The 27,138-nt window shown below is 40.3% G+C and overlaps 6 protein-coding genes across 7 annotated transcripts; 3 read left to right on the forward strand and 3 right to left on the reverse strand.

The window, feature by feature from the left end:
* The first annotated feature begins 1,271 nt into the window (after positions 1-1,271).
* Positions 1,272-12,279, forward strand: LOC124200907 (sodium- and chloride-dependent GABA transporter 1-like). Of its 2 annotated transcripts, none has more exons than XM_046597269.1 (15): positions 1,272-1,927; positions 6,106-6,459; positions 6,577-6,594; positions 8,351-8,482; positions 8,572-8,673; positions 8,745-8,913; positions 9,046-9,178; positions 9,340-9,474; positions 9,560-9,663; positions 9,803-9,927; positions 10,134-10,246; positions 10,365-10,496; positions 10,723-10,926; positions 11,023-11,190; positions 11,283-12,279. In XM_046597269.1, exons 2-15 carry the CDS (start codon positions 6,186-6,188, stop codon positions 11,391-11,393), a joined length of 1,920 nt encoding a protein of 639 aa, XP_046453225.1. In that variant the 5' UTR covers positions 1,272-1,927; positions 6,106-6,185; the 3' UTR covers positions 11,394-12,279. The 2 variants fall into 2 exon arrangements, with proteins under 2 accessions (XP_046453225.1, XP_046453226.1); XM_046597270.1 differs by having other exon boundaries at positions 6,109-6,459.
* A 369-nt stretch (positions 12,280-12,648) lies between these two features.
* LOC124201204 (centromere protein I-like) lies at positions 12,649-15,972 on the forward strand. Its single transcript, XM_046597706.1, has 17 exons — positions 12,649-12,777; positions 12,851-12,941; positions 13,004-13,245; positions 13,315-13,426; positions 13,494-13,690; positions 13,759-13,868; positions 13,934-14,091; positions 14,166-14,263; positions 14,325-14,430; positions 14,497-14,603; positions 14,670-14,742; positions 14,802-14,938; positions 14,997-15,121; positions 15,188-15,329; positions 15,395-15,515; positions 15,598-15,677; positions 15,790-15,972. Exons 2-17 carry the CDS (start codon positions 12,851-12,853, stop codon positions 15,865-15,867), a joined length of 1,977 nt encoding a protein of 658 aa, XP_046453662.1. The 5' UTR covers positions 12,649-12,777; the 3' UTR covers positions 15,868-15,972.
* An 880-nt stretch (positions 15,973-16,852) lies between these two features.
* On the reverse strand, positions 16,853-18,032 carry LOC124201206. Its single transcript, XM_046597709.1, has 3 exons — positions 17,719-18,032; positions 17,378-17,624; positions 16,853-17,313 (listed from the first exon to the last, which is right to left on the reverse strand). The coding sequence occupies exons 1-3, from the start codon at positions 17,910-17,912 to the stop codon at positions 17,200-17,202; spliced, it is 555 nt and encodes a 184-aa protein (XP_046453665.1). The 5' UTR covers positions 17,913-18,032; the 3' UTR covers positions 16,853-17,199.
* Positions 18,033-19,693: 1,661 nt separating this feature from the next.
* LOC124201208 (60S acidic ribosomal protein P1-like) lies at positions 19,694-21,383 on the reverse strand. The gene is made up of 4 exons (XM_046597711.1): positions 20,423-21,383; positions 20,133-20,295; positions 19,853-19,945; positions 19,694-19,789 (listed from the first exon to the last, which is right to left on the reverse strand). The coding sequence occupies exons 1-4, from the start codon at positions 20,498-20,500 to the stop codon at positions 19,776-19,778; spliced, it is 348 nt and encodes a 115-aa protein (XP_046453667.1). The 5' UTR covers positions 20,501-21,383; the 3' UTR covers positions 19,694-19,775.
* Positions 21,384-21,735: 352 nt separating this feature from the next.
* Positions 21,736-23,339, forward strand: LOC124201205 (endophilin-B1-like). Its single transcript, XM_046597707.1, has 8 exons — positions 21,736-21,878; positions 21,953-22,094; positions 22,174-22,302; positions 22,365-22,489; positions 22,553-22,654; positions 22,710-22,823; positions 22,882-23,097; positions 23,156-23,339. Exons 1-8 carry the CDS (start codon positions 21,816-21,818, stop codon positions 23,276-23,278), a joined length of 1,014 nt encoding a protein of 337 aa, XP_046453663.1. The 5' UTR covers positions 21,736-21,815; the 3' UTR covers positions 23,279-23,339.
* LOC124201207 (40S ribosomal protein S18) lies at positions 23,334-24,352 on the reverse strand. Its single transcript, XM_046597710.1, has 5 exons — positions 24,201-24,352; positions 23,855-24,040; positions 23,691-23,792; positions 23,544-23,635; positions 23,334-23,478 (listed from the first exon to the last, which is right to left on the reverse strand). Exons 1-5 carry the CDS (start codon positions 24,201-24,203, stop codon positions 23,403-23,405), a joined length of 459 nt encoding a protein of 152 aa, XP_046453666.1. The 5' UTR covers positions 24,204-24,352; the 3' UTR covers positions 23,334-23,402.
* Positions 24,353-27,138: the final 2,786 nt, after the last annotated feature.

Genomic DNA, 27,138 nt, shown 5'->3' on the forward strand with positions numbered 1-27,138 from the left:
GTGCGTCGGATGCTCCGGCATCTGGAGTCTATCGATTGGGTTTTCTCATTTTTTTCTTTTTTTTTTACGGGGTTGGAGGGCGCACAAGTTGACGCGCGCAGTGTCGCACGCAGATAGAGCGAAATAAGTTTGCTTTTTTCATGTTTTCCATCATGTTTTTTCTTTTGATTCTTTTTGATTCTGGGCGATTTTTCTTTTCTCAACATGTTGTACTGTACAGTCGACGCTTGACATGCGTCGTTGTGCTATCAATTCAGGACTCGACACATATGGAACCACCTTAATACTAGATACAATAAAGAAATATCAACATTTTTGTAGGTTTCAAATGAGCCATTGAGGTGCACGGAGATATCCATCACGCATTTCCTGCCCAGTTATTTTTTGTTTTTTCATTCTTCCGGCGGGAGAGTTAGACAAATGAATGAGATACGGAGATGAGCATGAGTGAAAGGGATATAATCAAACAGGTTTTCCAATTCATCAACATCAGATCACATCAGAGATCTGAGATTTATTTGTAAATAGGAGATACACAAAAAAGCTTCCCGTGGCCTTTGGCAAAATCTTGTCTCCTTTGCCGCTATCGGCATGTTTTTCTCTCCTTTATTAACGACGTAAACCTATTAGGCTTTCTCTTTTTTTAATCATTGAGAATAGCAAATCCGCTGGATGCTGCGGCTCCCTTTTTTGGGGGGTTATTTCCTTTGTGTTGCTCCGGATCTAATGCAGCAGCTGCTGCGTTCGCGTGCGCGCGCGCCTCGGACGTTTATTCCTTCTTCTTCTTCTTTACTCGCAGCCGAGAAGAGAAAATGGAAGAAAAGATGAAGAAAACAACAACAGGAAATAGATCCGTCTCGGTGGATTAATTCATAAAATACTTCCGGTCCCATCATCAACCAGCCCACGAAAAGAAAAGAAATAAAGAAAATCTGAAGACGATGGCACAGCGCGGCCAATTGTTGAGCCAATGGATATGGCGCGTGAGTATTTCCTAATGGCATCGGCATCGGGACGTGCTGTGTCGATTCATTTCGATGTGAGCGTCGATCAAAAGGAAAAAGAAAGAAAAGTGTGTGTACGTCGATGTGTTGCGTCTCTGGGCGAGTGTGAGGAGGGCGGCCGTGTGCATTAACGATCGGTGGCTGCCGTAGAGATTGAGGAGGAGGAGGAAGGAGCGAGGGAGCGTGCGCGCGGCGAGTTTGAATTCAGTTTGGCTGCCACTATTGTACCGGTATATAGAGCGGCTCGGCACATCTCGCCTTTGCCCAGATCGAGTTGAATAGATCCAGCGCTTGTTGTGCGTGTGTGTTAGCGGACATCATCGGCTCTAACGCTATAACTCGACCACCACCACAGTAGACGCACACACTCGACGTCCTATACGGGACTGTAGGGAGGGAGCAAACCCAGCAGTATAGTATCCATATCCTCCTCCTTCTTCTTCTTCTTCTTCTTCTTCTTCTTTGGCTCTATCCAAGTCCATCAAAAGCCCCTTTGGGTCTTGGGCCAGCAGCAGCAGCAGCTCTGGCAATCTCCTCCTCCCCATATCATCAGTTATTTCTCTTTCGGGCTGGGCTGGTTGGACGAATAGGAGGAGCAGCACAGGACCGTCCCGTCCGACTGGTGGCCGTGCGTGTGTGTGTGTGTCTCCTCTCTTTTTTGACTCGTGTCGTACAGTCAGCCACGCCAGTGAGTGACGAGTCAGTGAGTGTTGGTTGGTGGTGTGGACGCCTCCTGCTCTATTTCACTCTCTCTCTCATCTCTCTCTCTCTCCTTGTCCTCAGCTCCAGCAACAACTTGGCCGCCCGTCGCCGTCGTCGTCGTCGCCGTCGTGTATTGTCTCTCATCAGCTCATCTTCGCTTGACTTTCGGTCGGATCGTTTCATTCTTCCATCCGTCCCTCGACTCACCCGACACCTTCCAGGTCAGTTTTTCTCTGCAATTTATATCGTTCCCGTGCCATTCTTATAGACGACGAATGTTTCCGTCTCTCACAATAGAATTGCCGATTGCATTGTTACGGGCGCCAGTTTGTATTTGGTTTGATGTAGGTACTCGTGATGGACGGCATTGTCGATGGGAAATGGCAGGCCAATGTTGCAGATGCAAGTGTCAGCTTTTAAGCATTATAGAGAGACGAGCGTTTGTTGTGTGTAGTAGTCAAAACGAGTCGCAAAGTCTATTAGAAAAGACTGAAAAGAAAACAAAAAGAAAAGAGACTAAATAGGCTTAAGCAATGGAAGGGATAGAAACACGAATCGGAGGATTTGTGATTCTTTGCATGGGCTTGGCTATAACCCAATCAAGCGCGGCAATAGAGCGGCTGAACGTCGCCCAAAATCTACAAGACGACCAAAGAAAAAGAAAAGAAAAAAACAAGACGACGACGACGACGATGGCGGTGCCTGTAAAAATGGTAGTAATCCCGCCAGAGTAGGAGTTTAGACATGCACTGTGAAATTATCAAAAAGGAAAGAGCCCTGGCGGAGAGGGAGGAAGGGAAAACAAAGTGACATCAAGAGACTATCAGCCGGGGCTTTTCTCTGTATTTCTTGTGGTCCTTTTGTTCGGCAGACTGATGATGATGATCCAACACACACACACGCACACACTCGACAGGCTTCTCCAGTCGTCGTCGTCGTTGCCGTCGAGTAGGCCAGTCTCCAGATGTCAAGTAGTCGAGTGCCGATGGTTGCTACTTAGACAATCAATGATACAACAATGAGAATATCATATCGAGTTGATGTGTGAGTATTGTTACGTCGAGTTGGAAAAAAGAGGAGGCCTCGAGAGATGGAAATCAAAGGCACTCCCATCAGCCATGCAGCGCCAGAGTTTCTCGGATAGAATATCTATATAACTAACACAAGCGAAATTCAATTTGGCTAGAGGGGCTTTCCATGTCTAGCAGACACACACACTCCGGTCGCAGGCAGCGTCGTCGTCGTCTCTCGTTCCGTGTTTCGGCGGAAAAAAGGTTCTGAAAAGCCCGCGGAAGAGTTCACCAGCAGTTCTCTTTACGCTCATCCATCACGGGCACCAGAGAGTAATAAAATAAGAGACCCACCAACCAATCTCTTGGCTTTCCAATATTTTAGGGTTCAAACCGAGTTCGAATTTGAGAACATTTGACTGTGTCTCTCCATTTCCCCCCCTCCTTAGGGGAAAAATGGTGAAAACCAGAAGAAGAAGAAGAAAAAAACCTGACCATCCTCGACCTTTTTCCAAAGGTTCCATTTCCAATGTCGTTTCAAATGTCAAACAATAACGGCTCTTGTGTGCTGAAAGACTCCTCTTCTGGTTTTAGTCTTCCGACTTTTATTTATTGGTGTCTCTCTTAATCAGAATCACAATCTGCACGTCTCGCGACCTTTTCTCCCAAAACTGGAAATTGAATAATTTAGTATAGTCGGGCGGGGGGACGATGATGATAACTGTGTGAATTTTCGCAATGTCCCCACCCTATTCTGTGATTGAATCGCCGAGTAGATAGACTGCACACTCGCCATCTTCTTTATATATAGTAAATAGGTTCCCCCCCGAAAGAAGAAAAAGAAGAAAATAAAACGAGATGACCCGGAGATTAAGCCAACCAATTTATTAGTTGTCAAGACTAAAATGGCAAGTGACTGGCGGCGATGAGGAACCGAGCCGAGGTTTCTTGCTCGGCACATCCACAAGGGATAAATAAAGGATACTGTTATGTTGCCAGTGCCCCTTTTTTCTTTTCTTTTTCTCTTTCTTCATTTGTTCCTCCTCTCTTCGGTGTATTAATACGGCTGCTGGCCCATTGGTTGCCTTTCACTTTATTAGTATACGGTCGCCCTCTAAATCTCCGTGGGGTTGTCAAGCTGTTACCAACAACCCAAACTGGCCACAGCCATCACCAACTTCTTGGGGCCGTTTTTTGATTGAGAACAAGGCCCCGGAGGAATGATTTGTAGTGCTAGTTGCCATAGTCTAGCTGCATCATTTATTATATAGACTGAGTAATATTGCTAAAACTCAAATAATGAATGAGTTGAACCGACGTGTAGCTATAGACTCCTTTGCTATATAGGAGAGCGCGTCTCCGGGCAACCAGCACGGACAGGTCGTTTAAGTATAAACGACCAGGAAATCCAATCGATTTGCTCAGCTTTTTTTTTTCCTTCTTCCTGACTCGGGTTGTTGCGGCTGTGCTGGCGTCTTTTTTGGCGCGCGGCATATACAAAGTCGTTGCGAGCAGATGGTTAAGTGAATCTGATATCTGACTTCATTTCCCTCCATGCTAGTCCATCTAAAGCTCCTCTGGTGGATGTTATGGCCAAAGAAAAAAAGGGCCACAATCCTCTGTGCGTGCTGCTGCTGTGAGCTTTGTTGTTCCCCGTAATACTCTTTGTGTGTGTATCATAGAATTCGGGATGTGTGTGTGTGTTGTTGTTGGGCTGCTGAATCGATCGTCGATCCCGTCCGTCCGTGCTGCTGATGTGGTACCGTGCACATAAGAGTATAGACACGGCAGCTTCATGTGCGTGTTGCTATTCGTGACATCACGTCAGACGACTGGATGCGTTCGCTATGCTCGTCGTGAATGGCTGGCGGTGATAAATCGGCTCGGTTGATTCCCGCTCGGTGCGACAGTCGAAAATGCGAATTGAATATCCCGCCCCGCAGGACAAAAAAAGGAAAGAAAAAAAGAATCAAATTCCGGCAGACAGAAAGATTTGAACGTCATGAAAAAATGATGGGCAAATTGGTCGATTTTCCACCGAGTATCAAACCCACCCGCTTAATCAAATTATAAGAACGGTGCAGCTCAGCATTGTCATCAAGTAAACAGTTGGCAATTCCGACCCATAGTAGAGCTAGCCAACATTCCAGAGGAGAGGGAAGAGGAAGAACGAGCAGAATGGAAAACGTCCGCACGAGTTCCACAGACTGTCGAAACACGTAGATATTGTCCGCCTTCAGCTTCGTCCCCGCTCAAATATGCCATGTCCCCATCATATTGTCCGCGTCCTTTTGATTATATAGTCGCAGGAGGAATTTCAACGAGATTTGGCGCCCAGCTTTAAATACTATTAGAGTCATCCCCATCTTTCATTTGGTTTGGTTTTTTAAAATCCGGCTAGAGAAAAAGATGGAATTTGTTTGATCATTTCCTCGACGTGCCTTTACGCGCGCTATTATAATGTCGAGCAGGGCCCAAAAGAAAAGAAAAGAAGTGGCCTGTGTCTGTTGAGAGAAAGAGCAGCTCGATGCATCACTGCCAATTCAGCGTGTCGTGAGCCGGCCGGCCGCCAGCAGCAGCTCGAATATAAGGTACATCGTAAAACATCACTTACTGGCCAATGGAGAGACTCGCTCGAGTTGAGAGAGTCTCTCGCGGTGATTACCAACTTCCTGGACCGACTAGTAGTTCAATCAGCACGGCCAAAAAAAGAAGAAGAAGAAAGAGATGAAAAAAAATACGGGCCTTCAATTCGGCCATTGTTAGAGAAAAAAATAATAAAAAAAGATGGGCGTCGACGACAGGATGGAATAGTATAGAAGAGACGGTGAAATGATGGATCGACTCTACGGCGGAGATGGTCATTAACACCCCACCGCCCAGCAATGCCCCGGGATCATTTCTTTCATGCCTTTTGTTTTCCCGGTTTTTTTCTTTGACTAGTCTCTCATTTTGCATTGAGCTTTTTATTTTTTCCCTCCTCTGATTTTATACGTGTTGTGTCTTTTTGGTTTTGTTTCCCAATCTGGCCCGGCAGCAGCCATATAGCCAAGTATATAGCACGCAACGTACTACACTCTACGATCCAGTGTCTGCTGTGTGTGTGTAGCGAGTTGTTATTGGTCTTTCGATTTCTCGTCCAGTGATTGCGACAGCGCAGCGGAAGCTGTTCATCTCAATTACAAGTGTGTAAACGTCATCCTCAATCCCCATCAAGTCCAGCGGCTCATGACCGAGTTATTCACAAACAATCGCCTCCGCCCATAGTTTTTCATATTCGGCTGACAGCTGCTGGCGCCTGGCCCCTTCAATTCAAATTCCAAACTACTGCGATATTCATTCCAGTTTTCTCTTTTTCTTTTTCTTTTCAAAATCAATTGAACGCACAGCAGAGGATATTACACAGCGTCTAGCGGTCATCACCTGCGTTTGGAATTGGATTGCAGAGCGCAAAAGTGCTGGGATCGCTATGGCTGAAATGTCGGAGAAATCCAAGTCCAACAAGGAGCGATTTGGCGACGACGAAGGTGAATCCAACGGGCTCCTTCCGGCCGCCAGCAGCAAAGGACCCACCGTCAGCGCCGCTACGCCCGCCATCGTCGAGTCCCATTCGTCGCTGGTGCCCGTCAAAACAGACGACAATCTGCCAGAAAGAGGCGAATGGTCGTCAAAGATCGAGTTCATCTTCTCCACCGTCGGATACGCCATCGGATTGGGAAACGTCTGGCGATTTCCGTACCTGTGTAAATAACACCATTTTCAGCAATAATTTGAATTTGAACATTTTTCATTTTCCCTCGGACCCCAAATCTAAAACTGCCTTTGTTTGAAATTTAATGTTTTTTTCTATTTCATTTCAGGTTACAAGAATGGCGGCGGTAAGTCAAGCGATTTTCTTATTTGTAGTATACATCCAGTTGATGATGAAGGACTTGATGTATTTTTGGGGGGATCAAAGCTGCTGGGGAAACGACTCTATAGTTTTTGCCGAGAGGTGGTCTGTATATTGGGGCTATCAAATCAAACACAACTGGGAGACGTTTAAAAGTTTCCCTGGGAACATATTTGACCGAAGCTTTTCTCGTGTCCACTGGTGCGGAATTTCACCTCGACTGGGCGGCTTATATAAGAAGAATAAGAAGAAGAAGGAGAAGAAGAAGAGCTATGAGCTGGTCTGTGTGTGCCAGCCACCCCTGCGCCCGTCTATATAGTAGTCTTCGACTGTGATGTTGTAATTCGGAGAGAGAGTGAGAGAGAGAGCGGCAGCGAAATTGGACTCTTTCCAACCATGATGATGCGACGTCGTCTCTCTGTTTTCGTGAGCTCTATAGGATATCCAAAAGTCTAGAGTGTAGCTAGAGGAGAGGAGCGCGGCTTTGTGCTTTTCGTCCTCGACTCCCTGTAGAACGTCCTTTTCATCTTCTTCTGTTTGTATATACATACACATCTTATATACACAGAAAATGTTTCTCTCTCTCTCTCGGCTGGCGTTCTCTTCGTTTCCTTTGTTTCCTCATTCACCAGAGAGTCACCAAGCACCAGCTAGAGCTTTATTCCCTCCCGTATATTATTTAGATTGGCGCGCCCATGCAGCCCCCTATCATATCGCCAATATAGGAGGCGTCCCCACCCAACAGAAGATCATTCGATTTTTCCTGCTGGGCTCTTTTCCAACGTTAACAAGATTCACTGTGACCTAATATATTTCAGCTTCCGGGGAATGAAAAAAAAAATAAAATAAAAGATGAAAAAGTCATCACCTGACACGGCGGCCCTGCTGCTGACGTCTTAAAAAGAAGAAAAGAAAAATTGGCCGTTTTTCTTTTCTTTTTGGGTTGGGTTGGGTCGGGTCGCCCGCCGGGTTCGATTACTTAATAAGCGGCGGGGCTCGGTGCATATATGGACGTGTTGTATGCGCTGGTGCTACCCGCCCGCCAGCGCGCGAGATTCTCACTTGAACAAAAGAAAAAGTTAGCCGAACCATCACTCAAGCGCTCCCCGCTCCTGGATTACGATCAATAATGCCGAGTTGAAGGCGCTCGTTTTCCCCCAGATTCCGGAGCAGCAGCATCTCCCTTTTCTTCTTCCGCCTCTCTATAGTGTACCACTACTATACTAGACTACTATAGACGGGGCTGGGCTGGGCGGGCTGGGGTACGTGATGGTGGTCCTGGTGGCTGGATGGAGTTTGAGCGAAATGAGAAGCGTCCCCAGCAGCGCGCAGCGAAGGTTATTTTCTCTCTTTCTCTCTCGCCCGTCTCCGCTTCTCTCGACTACTATTTCGCTTGTTGTAGTAGAAACCCGCAGAGTCTGGCAGAATCGATAGCGCGCGCTTCTCCTCATGCTCCACATATCATTCAGCAACGTACCACCGCTTTTCTCTTCATTCCGAGCTCCTTCTCATTCCTATATACGTACGTACGTACACCGTTGGGGCGAACCGGGGGTTTTTCGGCGGCGAATAACTTCCATATAGTCGATGACTTTTTCACCGGATTTCTTTGTCCCGTTTTGATTATGACACAAAATACGGCGGCTGTTTACATGTATTTGTATTATAGTAGATTGTATATTTTTTTCCCCCCTTTTTGGTTGCTATGATTACGTCACGATGGTGGTAATTTGATTTGGCAGGAGCTTTTCTGGTGCCGTATTTGATTACGATTCTCTTCGCCGGTGTCCCCATGTTTTTTCTGGAGTGCGCCTTGGGTCAGTACTTGGGAATTGGCGGCCTGGGAGTCTGGAAAGTCACGCCCTTCTTCAAAGGTGATCAAAACTATACGTCACTTGAATGATACTTGAATGATGTAGTAATATGAACGATCCTAATGCTATCAACCGATCGAATCAATCAGGTGTGGGCTACGCCGCCGTCATCAACGCCGCATGGCTCAACATCTACTACATTGTCATCTTGGCTTGGTGCCTCTTCTACTTCCTCGTGTCTCTCAGCAAAGGTATATATCAACTAATAACCAACTATCAATATACTAGCTGATTACTCACTCTAATCTCTCTACTGCTGCAGTTCTACCGTGGGGCACGTGCGACAACTGGTGGAACACGGAAACGTGCGTGAGCGCCTACTCGCGCCAGAACCTCACCTCCTACATTGAGGGCAATACGACCTTCTACAACCTCAACGGCACCATCTACGCGGCCGCCAACCTCACCGATCCCGTCAAGGAATACTGGGAGTACGTGTGTATAACTGTATATGCCATGGCCAGCAATTGGCCGACCACCCAATGGCATCTTCCAATGCGATGAGAATAAGAGGAGAGGAACTTGATTGAAATTAATTGTGTCTCTTTTTTGTGCCACCGCAGGCGTCGCGTTCTCATGATCTCGGACGGGTTGGAGGACATTGGCGAACTTCGCTGGGAACTGGTGGGAACGTTGGCCGCTGTTTGGTTCATGTGCTACTTTTGCATCTGGAAAGGAGTCAAATGGACGGGCAAGGTCAGTCGGCCAATCATTCGCCGTTTTGATTGTTTCTCTCTTATGTTTATGTACGACGAGGAAAAATGAAAATCGTCTCATTTCCTGCTGGCCCTTTTGTCTTGCGTCGTCTTGACTCGTATTGATTTTTGTCCTCCTCCCACACCACCAAACCCTCCCAGGTGGTTTACTTCACGGCCCTGTTCCCTTACTTCCTGTTGACGGTGTTGCTCATTCGTGGAGTTACTCTGCCCGGCGCCGCCGAAGGTATCGCTTTCTACCTGACTCCGGATTTGTCAAGGCTTCGAGACCCGGAGGTAAGTTATTCTTCGAATTCTTTATCTTATTCCACTCTTCCAGCCAAACGGTTGAATTGGACGTTATTTCCATTCCCATCAATAGGTTTGGATTGATGCCGTGTCTCAAATCTTCTTCTCTTACGGTCTGGGAGTCGGTTCCCTCATCGCTTTGGGAAGCTACAATCAATACAACAACAACGTCTACAGGTGAGAAACGGTGGTGGTCTCGGGCAGAGATCTCGGGTGGTTTGGGGTCTGGTCTGTCTATTCCGTGTCGGGCGACAAATCATCGTACTATGTTTACAGAGAATTCCTATAATCGTGCTGTGACGTTTGTTTTGATCAGGCAATCGCTGATAGTCTGCGCCATCAATTCCGGGACGAGTTTCTTCTCCGGATTCGCCATTTTCTCCGTTATCGGTTTCATGGCCAAGGAACAAAACAAACCAATCAGCGAAGTCGCAGCTTCAGGTGTGTGCAGACCATTGAACTTTTCTATACGTGATAGCAATGATTAACACATGATTGGTTTTTGTGCTGGGACGGCAAAATAGAACTTAACTAGAGAGAAATCAAATGGCTAGATGAATTGTGTTATATAGAAATAAGGCTGAACGCTATAGGGGGTAAAACAATTCAAATTCGTTTCATTGCTTCATTGTTTTTCCTACTTTCAGGTCCTGGACTGACATTTTTGGCGTATCCGTCGGCTGTGTTGCAGCTACCGATTTCTCCTCTATGGTCGTGCCTCTTTTTCCTCATGTTCATCACTCTGGGATTGGATTCGCAGGTTAGAAATCAATCAATCATTTTTCTTTTTAAATGCATACCTTTACGGTGTAGCCCTACGGCTGTTTTTGTCTTGATGAAACAGAAATGAAATATTGACTTTTGAAATTGTTTGGCAGTTTTGCACTCTGGAGGGCTTCATAACGGCGGTGGTGGATGAGTGGCCTCGCTTGTTGCGCCGACGCAAAGAGATTTTCATCGCCGTTGTTTGTTTCGTTTCTTTCCTTATTGGACTCTCCTGCGTCGCTCAGGTAAAAAAGAAACAAAAGAAACAGAAGAAAAATTGATGACTTAATTATTTTCGAACGTGTTTCCCCCCCGGCGGCGAGTCCGACAGCAGCTCATTTTCCCCTTATGGTTAATGTCTATAGCAATAATCAAACAGTAGCCAGAGCTGATCAATTATTCCGTGTATAATGATGCGTCGATTTCACCTGTCTACTTGTTGTGTTTGTTTGCCACCTGCTCTGTCATTAGGGAGGCATGTACGTTTTCCAGCTCTTCAACACTTACGCCTGCAGTAATCTGGTGCTCCTCTGGCTCATCTTCTTCGAGTGCATCGCCATTTCGTGGGGATTCGGAGTCGATCGCTTCTACGATGGAATCAAGGATATGATTGGATATTATCCCACTCGTTGGTTCAAATTCTGCTGGTGTTTCACCACTCCACTCATTTGCATTGTTGGTTTTTCTTTCTTTCTTTTTCTTTTAAATTTCCTTATTGAAGTTGTTGAAAGTTGTTAGAGAGTCACACAACTTTTGATTTGGGTATTTTAGGGCGTCTTTATCTTTTACCTGGCCGAGTTCACACCTCTGACTTACCTGGACTACCACTACCCGTGGTGGGGTCACTTCATCGGCTTGCTATTAGCCCTCTCGTCCATGATTTGCGTTCCAGCTTACATGGCCTACGTCGTGTGGAGGCAGGAGGGCAACCTGATGGAGGTAATTCAATCAAGACATACAATACGGCAGTCGTCTACTAAACAGACGGTTATTTATTAATGAAAACTTTTTTTTTTGCTTTTTTCAAACAGAAACTTCGTCGCACGATGGACGAAATTAGGCCCAAGATCAGTTTGGAGGAGATACGTAACTGGCACGTGAAGCCTGCGACGCCCAGCAATGAGGCTGTGACGGCCGTCTAGAAAATCATTTCTTGTCGTCCGTTTTGACCGCCAGCGGACTAGTAGTCACCTATTCTACCAACTGTCTAGCGAACGACTGATTCGCCGTATCTACATTTGGATTTGACGGCGTCATCTTTTGTTTCATATCAGTTGCTGTTTCATTGGGTTTCATTTTTTGATTTTTCTTTCAAAATTCCCCCCTCTTTTTTTACTTGGATTATTTTTTGGGTTTTTGGTTTGTCTCTACGATCTTTTTGGTATTCCAATGACTTTCCGACTGCATCTGCTTTTGGCCGGAGCTGTTCACATGTTCAATACGTCTTCCATTGCGAGGCCTCATAATATTTGAATCATCCACTCTATTATTGTCTCTACATATAACGTTCTTGGTTCTTCGTCTTTGATGTCGATTATTCTACAGTCGATTCTTCCATGGCGCTCTTCGTCAAACCAAACAAATGTGTGTAAGTGTTACGTCTCCGAGTAGATTTTTGATGATTGGTTTTTTTTTGTCGTGTCCACCCGTCACGTCTGATCTTTTATTTTCATTTCCCTCAACGAATTGTTCCATATTTGGGATCCAACTTTTTTACGATGAAAATCAATTCATTCCTTTGTACGGCAACATATCCACAACATATCTTGGATATTTCTCAATGTTTCTATTGCTTGATAGTTAAACCCTCTCCCCACTTTGTCCCATCATTTGATATTTGGATAAGTCGCACAATCCCTTATTGTGCTCTGGTAAAAGAAGAGCAACAGAAACTCGCTTGGTAAATCGCTAGTTGTAGTATCCGTGTAGTTGTTTTTGCATTGCCGGATTGGCGTTTACCTTTCCCCTATGGTCTGTACTGTCATCCGTCAAATACAAGTAAAAAACAAAACAAAAAAAAAAATTACAAAAAATCTTACATAATTAAATGCAAAAAAATCCGAAAAGACGCTTTGGACCAGAGCTATAGAACCCAGATACTATCGGGTACTATATCCTAGCTCTGCTTCGAAATTTACCGCTTTCCTTAATCGGCAGAATTTAACATTTTTGAATAAATTCGACAAGTAGGTATTTGAAATATTATCAACTGGTGGTTGAGCCGATTGAGTTACAAGTTTACAACTTACAATTGTCACAATTTACAGATTGTCGACAGAGCTATCTACATATTCTATTTCTATAGCTCTGGCCTGGTGTCTGGCCCACTGGCTCTGTCCTCTGTTGTCGCCTTGTCGGAGCTTGGTGTGGCAGAGAGAGAAGGAAATTTGAATATCCGGCAACACCGAGGCTCTGAGAAACCCGGGAAACGGCTGTCTTTCCTGCTGCTCTCCTGCTACCGTTTTCTGCTTGGTTCACACACCAGACAGCCCAAGTACGAAAAATAGTGTGATTAGTGCCCATAAGGTAGTATTGAAAACAGGCGTTTGTAGTATGCGTTTGTTTTGATTAGACTCAAAATATTCAAACGTTCAACAAGATGGCTGAGGCTGAGAGTGACGATGACCAGAGAACGGAAAATAAGTCCAGTGATGGCATGAAAATGACTGAAGAGGAAATTATTAAAACACGTAATGTTACTTTCTACCTTTCCTTTTGTATGTTTGACACTTCTAACCTATAATATTATCAGTTCTATCAACATCTGCTGTCAAGATGAAAGATTTGGTGCCAAGTGGCCCTTTAAAATCTGAAAATGCTATGAAAGTGGCAAAATGGATTCTGACAAGCAATTCTAAAAAGAGGAGTCCTAATGCGATTTTGCAGCGAATCAAGTGGTTGACAGCAGTTGTTCAATATGGTATTGTTGACTCTCTAGTCGGACTTGAAAATATGTTAACTCCTTTAATACAGCTGATCTACACTGCCAAATATGTAATACTCATTTACACTTGATCTAATTTACATTATTAATTAAACATTCAATATTTAACTTCTATTCAGCAAGCATCAGTTTGCCACCTACTCTACATGATTGCAACACCCAACATGTACAAATTTCAAGTGGAAAAAATTACCAAGAGCGTTAATATTGTGGGCCTTACAAAGCCACTAGGTAACTGATTTTTTTACAGCACATGTTCATAATTCAGCCTTGAAAACCAATTAATTTATTAATGCAGCTGGTCTTTTGAGTCGTGTGAAATCCCTTCGCCCTGATTTGGTTCCACAGACTATCCCTCATCAAAGCGATGCCATCTCGTTTCCTCAAGCCCCATTTTCGATACGGAACGGTCTGTTCGCGCTTTCAGAAAGCATCAAGGAACGCAATGAAATACCCAATCAAGTTACTTTCTCCATCGAAACTGGAAAACAAAGGGTACAATTTTTTTTTTCACTACGCTCCCTTCATGAAATTAGTCTCTAATTCCGACCATTTAAAAATAGACGAACAAAAATATGAGATTAGACATCATTCCACGAGTTCAGCACTTCAATCTGAAATCCTCTTTTGAAGTCGACTTTCGAAAAATGGTGCCCTTGTCTCGATTACAATCGTAATTAAAATTTTTCCAAATAACTTTAAAATTATTCACTCATGTTCTAATAATTTAATATACAGATTTGATGACCTGCTGAGTCAAATAACTTCAGTTGAACTACCGAATCATGTAGGATCACTACTGGGCAAGAAAGAATATCACTATGTCCTGTCTTTTCATTTCACGCCGCGCATGGAAGCGCTGTTATCTCAGTGGCTTTATAATGTTCTGTATCACGGTTTGTTGAATTGCGCATGATGTTTTCAGTATTATTATTCAATTTAATTATTTGATGGTGTCATCAAAATGAAGAGTTCATGGAAAGACCACAGGTTCACGGCAGAGAAGGAAAGACGCTACTTTTACAGAGAATCTTAGAGTTCCAACAAAATACTGGACGGAATCTCATGGTATCATTAATTCTCTTTTCCTTAAACTTTAAGAAATTATGTGAAATTCTTTTTCTTTAAGGTCGTTTATAAATTCCTATCGTTATATCTCCAAACTTGGGATGGAATTCAATTCCGTGATCAAATTTTTCAACTTTTGGCGCAAATTCCTTTTCTCTCATACCCTGGTTTGTTTTAATCATTAAGTTAATTCGAATATTTGCAGTAAGATTGAAATTTTTTTCCTAATTCAGATCTTTATGGAAATTTCTTGCAAGTTTTGGAGGGTTTGTTTCACTCCTGTGATACATCACATCGATTAAAAATCATCGATGTATGTCGAAAGCTCATTCATAATTTGGTATGTAACTGTTGTTTCTTTTACAGCTCATGCATTGAAATGAAACTTAAAGACATTTTTTTGTAGCTACTTCAACAATTTGGGTCTGTTAAAAAAGCCAAATTATTATTCCAGAAATCGGAAAAAACAGTTTCACCAGGTAGTTCATGTATTAGCTTTTTTATTTAACCACCTGCTAACAAATATCCGATACTTTAGATGAGATTTTGAAGTTAGTGGAAGGTACCTACGTCATCAACGAAGTTATACGTTTTACCGAACGTCTTTTCAATACGGCCTTAACGTCTTCCTCCGATTCTTCACTTGTCTTAAATTCCCTTTTGTTTCATTTATGGGTAAGCTACTTTTTGAAGTCCAGTTAAAATAACATCATCTAACAAATCTGATGCGCAGCTTATTGATCTGGAATCGGAGTTTAAATTGCCATTCCGGACCTTCTGTCAACCTATTGCCGTTTATATGGCCTTGTTTTCACCGGCTCCAGTGACCGTTTCACTTGTATGCAAACTTATGTGCAAGTAATTAATTCTTTTATTTTTCAAGCTAATAAAGATATTTATTAACTGGAATTTCTTGAAATAAAGGTACGGTGAATTAGGGCGAAATCAACTGATCGCTATGTCTCCACTTCCCGAATTGGGAGAATTTCATCAAGATTCGTTGGAGGAAGCTGCCAGATTGAACCGTTATATTATCGATATATCGAGATGTTTAGTTTATCACAAGGTTCCATTTTGACATGCTTTTCTTCATCATGTATCATTTTGAATATTTATATGTTTTCTCGGCAGGCCTTTGCACCAGGCGGAAATTCGATGTTAGCGCTATTACCCCGGAGAAACCTGAAAAAACTGTCCAACTTGGGTTCTTTCCAGTCATCTTTTGTTTTGGAAAGACATCCTGCATTTACTGGTGAGTCATTGATTTTTCGTGCTTAATCTTAATACTAATTTAATTTACTCCCGTATTTTAATTTATGCGTTGTTTGACGTAGGTATTTCCCGTCGATGGCTCAAGTCTAAATCTGGAAATGAAAAGTCTTTGAAGCTCTTTGAAGAAGTTGATGCCGATTTGGTTAGTTCTCTCATAATTTTGAATAAACAAACAAACAAAAAAAAAAAAAAAAAACACAAAAAAAGATAAAAACAACTATTAAGATTAATTTGATATTAAATTTTTTTTTCAGGATGATTACACTCGATACTTGTTGGGTCGTTATACTGCAATAATGGACTATATACAACAGTTCCATAACAGCACTTGACATTGTGAAAATGAAATGTAACAGAATATTCTTCGTCTAAGATTCTTCAATTTCTTGAGAATTTTATAAGCACAGTACTTCAATAAAATTTGCTCAAGTTAAAAATTTCTGTTTTATTCTTCTTTAGTCAAATTTTAGCAGTAAAAAATGTATTTTTTCAGACTATACATCCTTTATGAGCGATACGCACATCGTTTTTCGGTTAAAGAAACTAGTGTGGAAGGCAATCGGTTTCCCTACATGAAACACCGTTGCTTAAACAAAAAACAAACATCGTGCTAGCGAGTGCCAAAGTCTGTAGTCAGAACTGAACGTAACCTCATCTGAAGTTAATTAAAATTTTGGTTTTCCTCTCCCGTTTAAATTGCATTTGTCAAAATTAAATACTAAGCAAATAACACCATTCAAACGGGAAAAAGCCGTCGGGCTTTTTATTCTTAGTAAAAAAATTATATATATGCCCAAAGAATACGGAAAACTGTAATCGACCGTAAGCTCAGTTAATTATTATGTAAGCCGTTGCTGTCGTTGAATATTCATTATCATTTATGTCGCCCTTGTCTTTCCTTTGTCTTTGTTGTGAAATTCAGTGAATTACAATCTGTTAAAACTATAGATCACGATATTATGGATTACGTAATGAGCGCACCGGTCTCATTTTTCCTTCCTACACATTTCACGAACCATCATTTGTCACCTGATAACTTGAACAGATTTTCTCAAAAAAGTGAAAACGTTATGATTGTTATGTAAATAAACATTTTGACTAATGTATAAATTAACTTCTGCAGAATCCGATTGCGCAGTAGTGGATCAAACCTGAAAGGCCTCAATAATAATAGGCGTTTCATGAGGTTTTAGCTATTACATTATGAGGAAACTCACGGTAGTATTTTATTCAAAATTTTGTAAATTTTTCCTTGTGTGAGAAAATTATGTTGGCTTACATCCTGTAAAACGACAAAAAAAAAATTTGAGTCGCGTGTTTTTCCCCAATCCGTTTATGAATAATGAATGAATGTGAAGTGGACACTAGAAACGTTAGCAATGTTTACTAAGGTTTTAAAACTACTTCTATTAATTAATGGAAAAATAACTATTTTTTGCTTCTAAGAATGATAAGATAAGATTACAAAATTTAGCCGTACTCATATGTTTAAATATAACGTTTCTTTCAAACCCTTTAACATAGTACTTAGCACTAGAAGTAGATTAGTAAACCATTTTTACCGACACGGAAATAAATTGTAACTATTTACACAGCGTTTACTAAAAATGCATGTTTAATTGTTGTCATCATAATCTTGAAACGTTCGTTTATATTGTCGTTGGTTAATTTCCCGGCAAAAATCTAGCTCCGGTCAAACGAGCCTGAGTCGCATTATCCGTTAGCGTTGGTTCAGGAGGAGATTGGCTACTGAACCCTAACGAGTGAATCCGATAGATCTGTGGAGATGGTAAAAACAATTATTTTATAGGAATTTAAAACAGAAAATCACAGTAAACATACATCCAGTCCTGATTGCTGATTTGCATTGTCAACTGAATGTGAAGTCGAGTCATTGTTTAAGGAAAATGTATTTTGATTTTGAATAATAGATGAAACAGTTGGAAGAGGTGAACTCTTTATTATTGTCTCGTGGCTTGGAGTTGACATTTTTTTCTTCGATGTTTGTTTTTTACAAAAATGAACTTTCACAACGACGTAGACCACTAACAAAAGAAAGAGCACAGCTGATCCCAAACCAAGCACCAATCTGTAAAATTCCAATTTAAGCACACACATATTTTTATACTACAGACGTTCTGAAAAATTGCCGAAGAAAATGATGTCAAATGTGTTTCTCTTACGCTGTTGCTGTCATCGAGTTATCAGTCGGATTCTCGTTGGGATCCATTATTGGATGGACTGGTGAAGCCACAACGTCAGCTGAATGATCTTCATTTGCGGCGACTAATGATCCCTGATTCATCAGCAAGACGTTATTATGATCGAGGCTTGAAGAAGATCGAGAAAATTTAAGATCGGAGTGTTCGTTGCTCATTCTGATATCCTCCGTAGAACGACGGTTGAATTACAATTACAGTTTCACTGGCACCTTATTAACGAGCGCGACTTGACTCGAAGGGAAACTCACTCTAACTGCTGTAAGCTTGAGTGTGTATCCATTCACCTGTATTCCTACTTTCCTAGCCGTAACATGTCATGAACGCATATTAAAAACACACACCAGCAACACGTGACAAATTGTGTTTTCAATAATTCCGTATCACGACCGTAACTAATGTAAAAAGCTGACAATTTTCCGCCTTCATAACATTTTTCATTAATAACATTATACATAACTAATACCCCAAACTTTGGCCATGCTTCCAATACCGTACCTGACTTAATCTCCATCACGCTACTTACAACAGGAACATGATCTGCAAATTCATGGTTCAAATCAGGCGACCAAAGTCCCCTTAAAACAACCATCAGTCCATTTGAAGCAACTGCTTATTTTACTGATAGGTTCTACTTGTACCTTAGAAACTATTTAGTGAGGCGACATTATTTGGATTTTACATAAATCTAAAGCAATATTCCGCTCCCTTGCTGCGCGCGGCACGTTTCATTGGAATACACACTGAGAATGTATATGGTAACCAATTTCAAACTTTGGCTTTGGCCGCTGGGAATCTTTGACTTGTCCGTGAAGGCCTGTCGTTGCCGAGTTCGAGCGCTTTACGATTGCCTGTATTAATACGAGATGAAACAAAATAACATTTCCTCAAATTGGCTGGTGTTGCTATACCTTCTTCATCGACGCACGCGGTTTGTAATATCCGTTATATCTTGAAGGCAATAATATATATAGGTGACATTTTTATATTACTGCCTTCATCGTCGTAATTCAGGTTTGTTTTTTTAAAAAATGTGTAAGTTTTGCAGGCATCGCACCTTTCTGTCTCCAGTGTACTGAATTCTGTCGGATTTAATCCCTTTCGCAACTCGCCACAACCCGAAATGCTAATCGTAATGAAGAACTTGTGTGAACGTGAAGAAGTAACGTTTCTAATCTTCCTTTTGTTTGGTTCTTATTGAGCTCACAGGGATTGTTTGTTTACTGGTTGACGTCCTGTCCCGGCTTTGTTTAAATGAAATAACCATGAAAGTGTCAATGCAAATCAGTTCCAGAATCATCCAAAACTTTCTTCTCTAATATTATCGTCAGATAGGGTGCTACCATCACCCTCACCGACTAGTTCCTTTACAACTCTGATGGCCGTCTGAGACTTGTGACAAGTAACTTTGTCACGTTGACACGTTCCATGCAAAACCCGGTGTTGTCTAGACTGTAACGAATTTTTAGCGTCGTTTGTTAAAACATGTCTACAAATTTTTGCATATTAAAAACTATAAAGCTTTATGTTACGATCTTACTTTATCTGTGGTTTTTGCTCTAATCCAAGACATGAAATATATTCGAAATTATCGACTTTGAATGAACATCAGAACCACATGCAGCTGGAAAAACAATATTCTTTTTCAGTTTGATCAGCATGGACAACTTTCCTCGAATCCAAATGAGACTACCGACATTTCTATCTAAACTCATGTTTACAATCAGTCTACAATTTGCATATCAGTTAATAAGACGGCAAGAAACGTGTAAAACTAATGAAGACGCTTCGTTCAACCCAAGAGTTAATGGTATGACTGATCAACTAAAATACCCTAATCCATGATCCAGTCATAGAAAATCGTCTAACTGCCATTAGTTCGATATTAAGGTAAGAACAGACCATTTTGGATAGAAACCATACAACGAAGCAAGACAGATTTATGGAACTCCTGATGTATTTGCACAAGACACAAAATTGGCCCATGACTTGACACAAAACAGAAGTGGATTGAATTCCCTTTAGTCAAACAAACCTACAATGAAAAAAAAAATGGTTAGATTGGTGTGCAAATTTTTAGAGATTGTAAGTAACATACCAAAGCCCATGTCATCATCCTCCTCTTCGGACTCTTCCTTCTTCTTCTCCTCCTTCTTTTCCTCTTTGGCTGCTGGGGCGGCAGCAGCAGGGGCTATGAAATAAACATATTTGTTACAGTACCACATTAACAAGCACAAATAAGATATATGATGAAGAGGCTTCAGACTGCAAGGAGTTTTGAAATCACAGTAATTTCATACGATTATTTAGCGAACCATCCGTTTATCATCATTTTAAAATTAACATCTATTGACAGCGTGATATCAAACTAGTATTACCTGCGGCAGCAGCTCCAGCTGCTGGGGCGGCACCAACTCCTGAGCCGACGTTGGTGATCATGCTCTTAAGGTTAAGACCATCCAAAGCCTTAGCGAACAAACCAGGCCAGTATGGTTCTACCTTAACATCGGCAGCTTTCAAGATCGTTTGGATCTTTTCAGCCTACAGTTTAATAAAAATTGAAGTTACCAACATGTGCAGAACTCCGATACAGAACAGCCCAGTCACCTCAACCATCTTGACATGTTCCGGTACAAGGATAATTAACAGTGTGAAAAAATATATTTACCGTGATGGCTACATCATCGTCCAAAAGAACGAGAGCAGCGTAGACACAAGCCAATTCGTCTCTGCTTTGATCAGCCATTTCGATGAAGTTTCTGAACGGATGTTAACAGATAAATGCAAGTCGCCACAAGGAAGGCCTTAGCTCGAAACGAGGACAAGCAAAAGAATGGAACTGAACGAAGCTATTTTCCTATGAGCAGGACGTCTGGTGGCAAACGTCGCAAGTTTCGCAGGGAAGTTGAGTAAACAGTAGGTAACCGAAACGAGTTTTAACAATTGCAAAACTTTTTCCTTCTTCGAAGTTAAACATTTATAAACATGTTTATAAATATTAAAAAAAAATTATATTTTATTGAAACTAATTAAGTAAATCAAATTTTGTCGATTAAAATTGCATTTCTGTAAATTTTAGAGCGGGAATTACAAATCTCATGCTCGTCATGGTAGGTACCAGGTAGTAATCGTAACTGCCGACCGTCACGCAAATAAGAAAAGAAAAAGACTAGGGATACAATCGTGATGCTCTGGCGTTAGCAAACGATTTGCGTACTATATAAAGATTTTGTATATTTTTTTGTAATTTTCTATCAAATAAAATAAAATTGAATTTGAATCAATTAGTGAATATTCTCTATTGCATATTTTACTTTTTAAAATCTGGTTTCTGATTGAAATTTAAAGAGTAATAATTGAAAAAAAAAACACTCACAGCTATATCCATTTCATTATTAACTGGCAGTGTTTGTTCGAACGTATGTTTTCAACTTTTTATAAATAATACGCGATTACCAGAGCTGATTACGCATAGGACAAGTCATATAGAAAAGAAAAACCACCAGATTTTTTCAACTAGAGATTATAAAGGTATATGGCTTTTTCTGATTGTCCAAGATTTCGCTTTTATTTAAGCTCTTTCGTTTGTTCCTACAGGTAAATCAATGAAATATTGTACGGGAAAGCGAATTTTCCCGTTTCTTACCCTTTGGTTTTAAAATAAATAAATTGCCATTTGAATGAAGCAAATTGGATTTTCAAAATTCAATTAAACTCAAAACATCATAATGCAAATAGAGTGACATGTCGAATTGAAAAAGTAACCGCGTAACTCTGTTATTAAGACCTAGTAGCTAGTAGCCAGCATTGTAGTTATAACTTATAACACGATTCTTGAAACCGCTAGGTGTCCTAAATTTGAGGAGGACTTCGGCAAATCAGCACGCAAACACTGAAAAGTGAAAAGTTGAAAACCACTTGTTGCAACTTGCAAGCCAGTGAAATATTATTCTGATATTCTCAAACGGCATAAAGTAGCGCGTTTGAGAAACTGAGTGACAATCGAAGTACAACGAATATCTATAGTTCAGTTTTTGTTACTAAGAAAAAAAAAAACTACAATGGAATTCAATGTTAAAAAACTTGTAGGAGATGCTGGAACTTTGTTTACACGAGCGGTTCAGGTATTTTTCTGTCACTTTAAGACTGTTAATAGGTTATGTAACATTATGCCTGGTTTTGTTTATGTACTTTTCAGTTTACTGAAGAAAAGTTAGGTACATCTGAAAAGACTGAGTTAGATGCTCACTTTGAAAATCTTTCTCAAAGATGTGATTTAACAAAGTCATGGACTGAGAAATTAGTTAGGGATGTTGATTCTGTGCTCACGCCTAACCCAGGTATGAATATTCCAAAGTCTTTATTTTCTTTTAATTTCCCTTTTTTTTTAAACATTCGCACAATTAATTTGAATTCTAGGGAATAGAGTAGAAGACTTTTTAATGGATAAAATTGAAAGAAGAAGATTAGCACGTCTGTCCAATTTGGATTATTTAGGAGTAGACATGGTTGAGGCTGGCAATGATCTAGGGCCTGGGACTTTATATGGTTAGATTTCAACACATTTAATTATTTTCCCATTTTATTGATATATATTGTAAATATTGTAGGTAGTACTCTGCTGAAAGTTGGACTTTGTCAGCAGAAACTGGGTGCTCTTGAACGTGATTTTGCTACTTCTGCAACTCAAGCCTTTGTTGATCCTTTGAAAAAGTTTATGGAAAGTGATTTGAAAGTAAGTTTAAAGGTCCACTGGTATTGTGTTGAACCAGGAGTTTATTAAACATCTTTCTGATAGTCAATATTAAGAGAAAGAAAGTTACTTGAATCTAAGCGCCTGGATTTGGATGCTGCAAAAAATCGCCTTCGAAAATCAAAGACACAGTCTAGTCGACAAATGGTACTAAAATTTAATAATATCTTAAACATGTTTTTATGAAAAATGTATCACCTAGGCTGAACAAGAGGTAAATTTTGCCCAGATAGAATTTGACCGTCAGTCTGAGGTAACTAGGCTGTTACTTGAGGGAATTGGACCTGCTCATACTTCTCACTGTAAACATCTACAAGTAGGAGAAAATGTGTAATAATTTTAAAATACTGTATTTACGACATTGATCCATCCAGGATTTTGCAGCCGCCCAAGCACGTTATTTTCTAGCCTGCAGTGCAACTCTTCAACAATTACAAAAAGAATTGGGTGCTCTTAGCTTGCAAGTTAGCACCTCTGATATCACATTTAATAATCCTAGTACACCTGGATTATCTGAACGTAGGAAAGCTCGCGTTATCTGTGATTACGACAGTCAAGATATTACCGAGTTATCACTTATTGCGGGAGAGGTATTTATGAATTACGTTAAATTCGAATATAATATAATATTATCATTTTTAATATTAGGTTATTGATGTTGTAAGCACTATTCCCAATGACCCAGATTATGTACAAGCGGAAAGAGGACACCAAGCAGGAAAAATCCCTTCAAGTTACTTGGAATTTATTGATCAATCTCATAGTTCATGATATATTCAATTTTAATGTTCACTTAATATTAAAAGCTAAATAAATTAATATAAAATTTGAATTCCATGAAATGTATTTCCTGTTAACAAGATTCCACAGAAATGTACTCGAATACAGATTTTGTTTACTTCTTTTTCGAGACACCAACTGTGCGTCCACGACGACCAGTAGTTTTCGTATGTTGACCACGAACTCGGAGGCTAAAATGCATAATGTTTTGTCAAAACAATGAAATATGAATGATAAAATAATGAAAAAAGTATACCCCCAGTAATGACGTAGACCACGGTGAGCGCGAATCTTCTTCAATCTTTCAAGGTCCTCACGAAGCTTGTTCTCAAGCATGTTGGAAGTGACCTAAGAAAAAACAATGATACACAATCCAAATGCAAAGCACAAATGGGCAAGTTACCTGAGAGAATTTGCCATCCTTGATGTCCTTTTGCCTGTTAAGGAACCAATCAGGGATCTTGTACTGTCTAGGGTTGGCCATAATTGTGATCAATTTCTCGACCTGAATGTAAGTTGGTAATACTTTAAACGCCTGTAAATTCTTAATTGGATAATTAAATATACCTCTTCCTCTGACAGTTCACCGGCACGTTTAGTCAAGTCGATGTCGGCTTTCTTGAGAACGACATTGGCGTAACGTCTACCAACACCTTTAATTGAGGTGACGGCAAACATGATCTTGATTTTACCATCGATATTGGTGTTGAGAATACGCAAAATGTGTTGAAACTTCTCAGGGAGTACCAGCGACTTCAAGTAACATAACACATTAAAAACAAAGAGAATATTATTTACTATACCAACAAATCGTAGGACAAAAGTAGAGAAAAATACCGTACAACAACCTGCATTACTTTATAACTATTCAAAACTAACGATGTCAAAGATTTAGTCAAATGAAAATGCTTACCATGGCGAAAGGATGTTAGTGTAATCCGTAGACCAACTTGCCAGGAAAATGGAAAGAATTGCAAGCTGAAGCTGCACACGAAATGAAAGAAATGTTAAATGCGACGCTGCCAGATTAATGTTTTGAGTCGGTACGCCATCGCTACGGCGGAGGCCAGACGGCATACACCAGTTTAAAACAAGGGAATTACATTTTTAAGATTCCTACACTTGAACTTGTGGCGCCAACTACAACGGAATCACGTATTTATTTACTATTGCTACAGGGGTACCCCTGATTGCTAGATGGCGAAGGTCGCAGTTTGAAAGTGAAATCTTTGAATAAAAAAATCCGCGCAGTCCGCGAGTAGAGTAGTAGATCTCTGCCGTGAGCGAAACGAATTGAAACAAAATCCGGGTTGTGCATTTTGATTTCAATCCTGAAACTAGTGAAAGGAAAAAAGTAAACATACAAGTTAAGTCCTATGGATTGGATGAAATAATGGAATTATAGATCGCTAGAGATTTAATTCAATGTTTAGAAAACCTAAAGCTTGTGTATTTTATTATCATTTTCCTTTTCATGTAATTTATGTTGGAGAACAATTCAGCACAACTCTTGAATTTGGTACGTTTGAAATATTCAGTTCATGCTTCTTTCCTTTAATTAGGGACCAGGGACACAGGGATGGGACTTTTGATTCTTCCCTCCAGGACAGTCAATGGATTCTAGTCGACGAACGAGAAAACGACGCGACATTAAAGAAAAGGGGTCAACCCAAACGAATTCCAAATAGCATTTTTCCATTAATTTAATTTTAATAAATTAATGAAATTTAAAAAAGTTATTATGTTAAACCCCCTTAAAAATATTAATTCCATCATGAATTATAATTATAACTTCGGTAAAAAACTTCGCTGGTGCTAAAAGTGTCTTAATAAAAACAAATTGAAATGATAAAAGCACATTGTAACAGAGAGTGGATAAGTCGATAATAATGTCGAATTCAGTTTAATTGTTCGGATTTAGTGAATACAGTAAACGATTTTTTGCCGACTTTATCTTCAATTATTTATATTTGTTCGATATCCTTATTTCTACACCTAGGGTAGCTGTAAACGATGCGCGCGCTTCCTCTGGGAGAAGTGTAAGGTGCGATGTCCCCTGTGTTAAAAGATAGGGTTATCGAACAAATTAAATTGTCAATTACCTGCGTTAGCAAGGCACCCGAAGGGATGTTTGCGATTTTTTTTTCATTAAAAACTAGATTCATTCATAAAAAACAATGGTCATGTTGTTTCTTAATGCCAAATGACAAAAAATTTTAATTGCCTGACTAATGGCGCAATTGAAATCCATGCGTAGTTCTCTATGCAGACTAATCATCTTTTCGAAATCGAAGTGGCGCTTTTTGCACTTACACGTATCCTTCAACAATTAAAATTAATTTTTGTATTTTCGCTTGATTACCATCTAGTGACAATCGCCAAAACTATAGCCATCTAGTGTGCAATCGAGTACTAAACCCACCCATGCCAGCAAAAAATAAAAACGTGAGTGATTAAAAACCCTTCGGGTATTATTCATAAAACTAAAACACCAAGATTGGAAGGAGGAAAATTTTATCCATGATAAGTTTAAATGAAGACGGGCTATCGAATGGCGTAAGTCGCGACCCGCTTCGCCGTTCGAGAATGGCAATATTAGCCATTAAAGTTTTCTTCTTTAAATGAAGATTGCGTAACCTTACTATGACTAATCCAACTCGACGAAGACGAAAACCAAAAAATTTAATTTTTTTAAATATTTTTTTTTGTTTTTGTCCGATCTCAATTACTCAATCTGCCGCTGTTTTATTTATGTTTTAGTAAAAATTCCGCATTGCGCTTCCGTAAAAAACCGGAAATTTGGAACAACACGCTCAACCACTGATCCAAAAAATTTTAAATTTTCACAGTATTATGTACAACCATGACTTTCAACACAGTATTTTTTTTTCATCATAATCGGTGAGGTACCGCGACAAAAAAAATAAAAAAAATACCATGGAATGGGAATGGCCCAATGTTTTTTTTAGGTCTGGAACAAATTATGCCAGATAACATTTTTTATTTTCTAGGAATACAATTAGTTTTTTTTTGATTTTATGTAAAAAAGCCAAACACAGTTTCCCGATATATGGATAGGTGGCTCAAAACAAAAAAATCGCCGTTCGGATTTTTTTGTAGGATACTGTACATCCATTTTTGGCTGCCCTTCCCTTAGTTATAAAAATTCGAAAACAATTCCAGAAGTAGCCAACTATTATAGCTATACTAAAAAACATTCAATGCCCTCCGTCAAAAACCCGATTTTTGGGAACACCGCGATATTCGACTTTTTACATAATTTTCTCTCGAGCGCTTCCAAAATTCTGGTAGGTACTGTACAAGACAATAAACAACATTGACAAGCATTTCAATGATTCAGTAGTAAGTCTTATCGCAGCTTCCAGCCAAAATGCGTTACAGCGATCTTTTAGTGGAGTTTGCAAACATAAATTGAAGTCGACAAATTGTATGCATACTCAATTTGTTTACAAAGAATAGAAAGACGTCTAAGGCCGATTTGTCGCCAGTTGTCTTGTCTCGTTTTGCCCATGGCCATCAAATATATCAACGACCACAAGACCTTCCACTCTTTTCTCAAAACATATCTTTATCGCTCCGTGTACTTCCCCAATTGATTTCAAACTTTCTGTTCTCCAAAAATAACAAAACAATGGTACTTTAAGCGTTATTTGATCGAATGTTATGTCGTTAAAATGCGCTACTCTCATCAATTGTATGAAAATTTGCTCACCTAAGACCTTGTGTTGATGCGTTTATTAGTTGTGTTTCAAAGTGAGTTTTCTTCTGACCCCTAACGGTCTCACCCCTCAAACATTTTTCAGCTGCCGTTCAAAGCGGTTATATGCCAT

This window comes from Daphnia pulex, chromosome 8, assembly GCF_021134715.1.
Source record: "Daphnia pulex isolate KAP4 chromosome 8, ASM2113471v1".
Classification (NCBI taxonomy): Eukaryota; Metazoa; Arthropoda; class Branchiopoda; order Diplostraca; family Daphniidae; genus Daphnia; species Daphnia pulex.

Bases quoted from the DNA above. Each gene is read 5' to 3' on its own strand.
- LOC124201207 (XM_046597710.1), bottom strand. The intron at 23,793-23,854 runs GTATATTTAATT...ACTTACATTCAG, and splicing joins GTGAACTGTCAGAGGAAGAG to GTCGAGAAATTGATCACAAT. The intron at 23,479-23,543 runs GTATACTTTTTT...TATGCATTTTAG, and splicing joins GGTCTACGTCATTACTGGGG to CCTCCGAGTTCGTGGTCAAC.
- LOC124201205 (XM_046597707.1), top strand. From the start codon at position 21,816: ATGGAATTCAATGTTAAAAAACTTGTAGGAGATGCTGGAACTTTGTTT. The intron at 21,879-21,952 runs GTATTTTTCTGT...TGTACTTTTCAG, and splicing joins TGTTTACACGAGCGGTTCAG to TTTACTGAAGAAAAGTTAGG. The intron at 22,655-22,709 runs GTACTAAAATTT...TGTATCACCTAG, and splicing joins CACAGTCTAGTCGACAAATG to GCTGAACAAGAGGTAAATTT.
- LOC124201206 (XM_046597709.1), bottom strand. From the start codon at position 17,912: ATGAGCAACGAACACTCCGATCTTAAATTTTCTCGATCTTCTTCAAGC. The intron at 17,625-17,718 runs GTAAGAGAAACA...GGAATTTTACAG, and splicing joins AACTCGATGACAGCAACAGC to ATTGGTGCTTGGTTTGGGAT. The intron at 17,314-17,377 runs GTATGTTTACTG...CCATCTCCACAG, and splicing joins ATCAGCAATCAGGACTGGAT to ATCTATCGGATTCACTCGTT.
- LOC124201204 (XM_046597706.1), top strand. From the start codon at position 12,851: ATGGCTGAGGCTGAGAGTGACGATGACCAGAGAACGGAAAATAAGTCC. The intron at 13,427-13,493 runs GTAACTGATTTT...TTATTAATGCAG, and splicing joins GGGCCTTACAAAGCCACTAG to CTGGTCTTTTGAGTCGTGTG. The intron at 13,869-13,933 runs GTAATTAAAATT...TTTAATATACAG, and splicing joins CCCTTGTCTCGATTACAATC to ATTTGATGACCTGCTGAGTC.
- LOC124201208 (XM_046597711.1), bottom strand. From the start codon at position 20,500: ATGGCTGATCAAAGCAGAGACGAATTGGCTTGTGTCTACGCTGCTCTC. The intron at 20,296-20,422 runs GTAAATATATTT...ATTAAACTGTAG, and splicing joins ACGATGATGTAGCCATCACG to GCTGAAAAGATCCAAACGAT. The intron at 19,946-20,132 runs GTAATACTAGTT...TTTATTTCATAG, and splicing joins AGCTGGAGCTGCTGCCGCAG to CCCCTGCTGCTGCCGCCCCA.
- LOC124200907 (XM_046597269.1), top strand. From the start codon at position 6,186: ATGGCTGAAATGTCGGAGAAATCCAAGTCCAACAAGGAGCGATTTGGC. The intron at 10,247-10,364 runs GTTAGAAATCAA...ATTGTTTGGCAG, and splicing joins CTCTGGGATTGGATTCGCAG to TTTTGCACTCTGGAGGGCTT. The intron at 10,927-11,022 runs GTTGGTTTTTCT...TGGGTATTTTAG, and splicing joins CCACTCCACTCATTTGCATT to GGCGTCTTTATCTTTTACCT.